Genomic DNA, 5,000 nt, shown 5'->3' with positions numbered 1-5,000 from the left:
GTGTAGCCTACATCATGTCTCAATACAGTAAAACGCTGAAAACACCACGAGCGTGAGTCACGCGTGCTTCTGTGTGTGTGTGTGTGTGTGTGTGTGTGTGTGTGTAGTGGAGCACACACTGAGCGCTCATTCCCAGAGACGCGTAGAACAATTGCAGTCTCTTTTAGCTTTAATATTCATAGACACTAATCCATATCGAGATTTGATTCATTGTACAGCAGCTACTTTTGATTTATTCATTCAAAAATAGCCAAATTCCGTGACGTTCTGCTTTATATAGCAAGTTCCATTTGTGACTGGATTCCGCGATTCGATCCGTCGCTTCGCAAACACAGACGGGGTGAATTTATGAATGAAAGTGTGAAAGTTCTGACACAAAACGAAGTTGATACGTATCCTCACGCTTTTTTAAGTGGGTATACGCAAATCCTTGGCCTTTTCTAGTGGGTATACGGCGTATACCTGCGTATCACGTAGACTACACCACTGTGTACATGTTCGTTCGAGTGATGATTGTGAGTGTTTGTATATATGTTCGAGTGATGGAGTCACCTGTGGTTCCAGGTGTGTATATGTACATGTTCGTTCGAGTGATGATTCACCCTGTGTTCCAGAAGTGTATATGTACATGTTCGTTTGAGTGATGATTCACCTGTGGTTCCAGAAGTGTATATGTACGTTCGTTCGAGTGATGGAGTCACCTGTGGTTCCAGATGTGTATATGTACATGTTCGTTCGAGTGATGATTCACCCTGTGTTCCAGAAGTGTATATGTACATGTTCGTTTGAGTGATGATTCACCTGTGGTTTCAGAAGTGTATATGTACATGTTCGTTCGAGTGATGATTCACCTGTGGTTCCAGATGTGTATATGTACATGTTCGTTCGAGTGATGATTCACCTGTGGTTCCAGATGTGTATATGTACATGTTCGTTCGAGTGATGGAGTCACCTGTGGTTCCAGATGTGTATATGTACATGTTCGTTTGAGTGATGATTCACCTGTGGTTCCAGATGTGTATATGTACATGTTCGTTCGAGTGATGATTCACCTGTGGTTCCAGATGTGTATATGTACATGTTCGTTTGAGTGATGATTCACCTGTGGTTCCAGATGTGTATATGTACATGTTCGTTCGAGTGATGGAGTCACCTGTGGTTCCAGATGTGTATATGTACATGTTCGTTCGAGTGATGGAGTCACCTGTGGTTCCAGATGTGTATATGTACATGTTCGTTCGAGTGATGGAGTCACCTGTGGTTCCAGATGCGTATATGTACATGTTCGTTCGAGTGATGATTCACCTGTGGTTCCAGATGTGTATATGTACATGTTCGTTCGAGTGATGGAGTCACCTGTGGTTCCAGATGTGTATATGTACATGTTCGTTCGAGTGATGGAGTCACCTGTGGTTCCAGATGTGTATAAATACATGTTCGTTCGAGTGATGGATTCACCTGTGGTTCCAGATGTGCATATGTACGTGTTCGTTCGAGTGATGGAGTCACCTGTGGTTCCAGATGTGCATATGTACGTGTTCGTTCGAGTGATGGAGTCACCTGTGGTTCCAGATGTGTATATGCACATGTTCGTTCGAGTGATGGATTCACCTGTGGTTCCAGATGTGTATATGTACATGTTCGTTCGAGTGATGGAGTCACCTGTGGTTCCAGATGTGTATATATACATGTTCGTTCGAGTGATGGATTCACCTGTGGTTCCAGATGTGCATATGTACGTGTTCGTTCGAGTGATGGAGTCACCTGTGGTTCCAGATGTGCATATGTACGTGTTCGTTCGAGTGATGGAGTCACCTGTGGTTCCAGATGTGTATATGCACATGTTCGTTCGAGTGATGGATTCACCTGTGGTTCCAGATGTGTATATGTACACGGCCGGGGAACTGAAGCACACGTTTGCTCTGAGCGCTGGAGGAACGGCTGAGTCTGAGGATTCCTGAGCTGCTCTTCTCAAACTCTTCATGCCTGAAGATCTGAGCTCTGATGAAGACATGATGAAGACGGTCACGTCCTCCAGATCATCACTCACCTCCTCCACGGCTCGCTGCAGCTCTGACAACACAAACACAACAATCACAACAAGCCCAACAATCACAATAAACCCAACGATCACTTCACAAAAATCACAACAAACCCAACCATAACTTCACAACAATCACAAAAAAAAGATCAGATAACTTTGAACGAACTGGAAGAAGGTTTGTTTATAACTTTGAGAGAACGTTGTTGCTTAGCTGTTCGCTGGGTTCTATTGCTCTTAATTGAACAACTTCAGCCTAAGACTTAAATTCAGAATGTTCATTTAGGCTGAACTATTGTTTTAAAATAATACTGATTACAGCTTTATTCTGATAATAGTGTGTGTGTTTCTCACCCTCTGACGCGATCAGGACTTTGGCCCCGGGACAGCATCTGAAGCTCGCGATCAGACTCCGCGCGCGGATGCTGGTGTTGAGGAGTGCGCATGCGCAGCCGAGCTTGGCCAGCGCGAGCCAGCAGAAGATGAAGGCGGGCTCGTTCATCATGAACAGAACCGCGGTGTCTCCGGGCGTCAGAACCGACGCGCCGCGCAACGCGTTCGCTATTCTGTTGCTCTCTCTGTCTGCGTCTCTAAACGAGTACCTTTCGTTCTCGAAAACAATAAAAGGCTTGTTCGGCCGCGCTTCGACCTGTTCTAGAAATCTGTCCAAAGCGAAGAACAAAGGTCGCCTTCTTCTGCGAGACACGAATTTGAGTAAAATCCGCACCAGTTCTGTGTGATAAACAAAGTCTGACCAGAAATACGGGAAAAGCAGCCTGAGGAACAGAGGACAGAGGATCAGTCCGCACAAGAGCACAGAAACAAGGAACATCTTTGATTTGAGAATGCGAGAGTTTCTCAAACACAATCCGATCTGAAGAATGAAGTAGATTCTGCTGAAGGCGGAGCGACATGAGATTATCAACACGGTTTAAAGTTTCCTTCAGCTCAGAGCCTTTAAAGACGAGGATATTTCTGATCTGTACTGTATTACAGAAGTTTCACTTAGGAAAAATAACTTTTTTTCAAACTTCAGAAATTCAGTTTTTGGAGTACAGCTCTGCTTCCAACTTCTTTTTGTGATCCTTAAATAGTTTGCAGCCGTCATCATTTTGCTAAATTATTTCATAATTTCTGAATACACCTACTCAAACCACAGCAAAATGTCTGGATCCGTTAAAGTAAAACCTCTGATCTGAAGTCAGTGCTTTAGTGTGCATGATAGCGGTGTGTTCACACTTGTTGTTTGGTTGGATTAAAACAAACCCTGCTGGGATTGCTCTGTTAGAGCGGTTCATGTGAAGAAGTGTGAACACTGATGTGAACCGAACCAGCGGACCGAGACTCAGATTGTGAACATATTCTTATGGCTCTAGGTTCGGTGTTAAAATGCCAGTGTTAACGCTAAGTGGACCAGGACTAAATGTTGTTTTGTTGGTCCGGACCAAACAAACCAGTCCATCTGAACTACAAGTGTGTGAACACACCCTTAACCCTCTGGTGCTCTGCGCGTGTCGGTCAAAGATGACAGATTTTTTACAATTATTTCAATGAAATGAATGTACTATATTTTAGTTTGGTGATGTTTTTCATTTAATATTTTGTATTTTAGGGTATTTTATGGTACAAAATTATAATTAATTTATTCACTTTTTGAGCATAGACCTGAAAATTTAATTTCCAACTTAAACTGTCGTAAATCTTGAATGCTTTAGAGACTTAAGTTTGATCTCTTTTCAAAGACGACGCTTGGCAGATTATTGTGGAAAAAAAGTGAAATTTAAAATAAGTTACAGAATTTTACGTTTATTGTTATGAAAAATGTTTTTTACTCTAAAACTGTGAGACAATAAAAGCAATCCATATAAGTTGTGTTCAAAATCTGAGCCCGATATCTCAAAAAATGAGCATTCAGCGAGAGTGTGTTCGGCTGCAGTACCAAACGCTTCCACTAGAGGAAACTCGTCTCGCATTCATTTCCATTACGCTCATTATTGACCGCGAGGAACACAAGTGTGACTGTTTGTTTCAGGACCATTTAACCTGTTCTAATCATGTCCATGATTTTGTGTGTGTGTGTGTGTGTGTGTGTTCACACAGCAAGTGCCGAAACCTTTACCAAGTTTCGTACGATTCCAAAGAAGAGAAAATTTCACACAAAAAATCCAAATGTAAAATGTTTCAGTCATAAATGAGCGAGGAGCACCAGAGGGCGCTGTTTCCCTCCTGAGGCAGACCCGGAGTCCTGGACCAGGGCCAGACCGGCGGTTGCATAATTCCCAGATCTCTCTGAACATGTGGAGACCAGCGTCGCTATCAGTTCCTCGAGCCGCTCCTGATAGCAGCGGTTTTACTCCAGCTGATAAATCAAACTCAGCGACCTCTCGCTAGCAAAACACTGGCTGACACTCATTCAGCAAATAATTGTGACATCTCTCAGATGTATTCACAGAGTCCTGATTCCCAGCATGCACTGCAGTAATTAGAACCGTGCGTTTGAGGCTGGATTGTGAACTTCTCAAGGTTACAGTGATAGCAGAAAGGAGCCGTACTGATAACGTTCTGCACCGTTTTATTTATATAAAGCTCTTCTGGAAAATAGCTGACCTCGATCTCTCGAGTTTTCGAACACGTTTAACAGTACAGCGAGCGGCAGGCACACGTCCCGCTCATGTCAGAGGGAAACCTGCTGGATTATGCAAATAACAATAACGTAGTAGAATAAGTCCAATACTTCAATAAAATGCCCAGTAGATCAGTGGAGTGTATCTGGGTGACCCACTTCTGGAGTGTTGCCCTCAGTTGTGTGAATACTGTACTTCTGCACTGCTGAAACACACAGGCATGACGGAGATCTGAACTGAGAGCTGGAACGGTTTCTCAGGATAGTTTTCAGAAATGTCAGTTCAGGCCAAGGTGTTCTTGTCTTCTTATGTTAAGATATCGATTCAGTGGTCTG

General features: G+C 43.3%; 1 protein-coding gene across 1 annotated transcript in view; it reads right to left on the bottom strand.

Annotated features, from left to right (window-relative positions):
• LOC308695056 (long-chain fatty acid transport protein 2) overlaps positions 1–4,054 on the bottom strand; it is a 35,296-nt gene extending 31,242 nt beyond the window's left edge. The window contains exons 1-2 of the mRNA XM_081372985.1: positions 2,396–4,054; positions 1,867–2,073 (exon numbers count right to left, since the gene is read on the bottom strand). Coding sequence (XP_081229111.1) covers positions 1,867–2,073; positions 2,396–2,873 — 685 coding nt within the window. The 5' untranslated portion in view covers positions 2,874–4,054. The remainder of the gene's footprint in view (positions 1–1,866; positions 2,074–2,395) is intronic.
• Between the last annotated feature and the right edge of the window lie 946 nt (positions 4,055–5,000).

This window comes from Scardinius erythrophthalmus (assembly GCF_964197995.2).
Source record: "Scardinius erythrophthalmus genome assembly, chromosome: 8".
NCBI classification, from domain to species: Eukaryota; Metazoa; Chordata; class Actinopteri; order Cypriniformes; family Leuciscidae; genus Scardinius; species Scardinius erythrophthalmus.
This window is presented reverse-complemented; position numbering and strand designations above follow the sequence as displayed.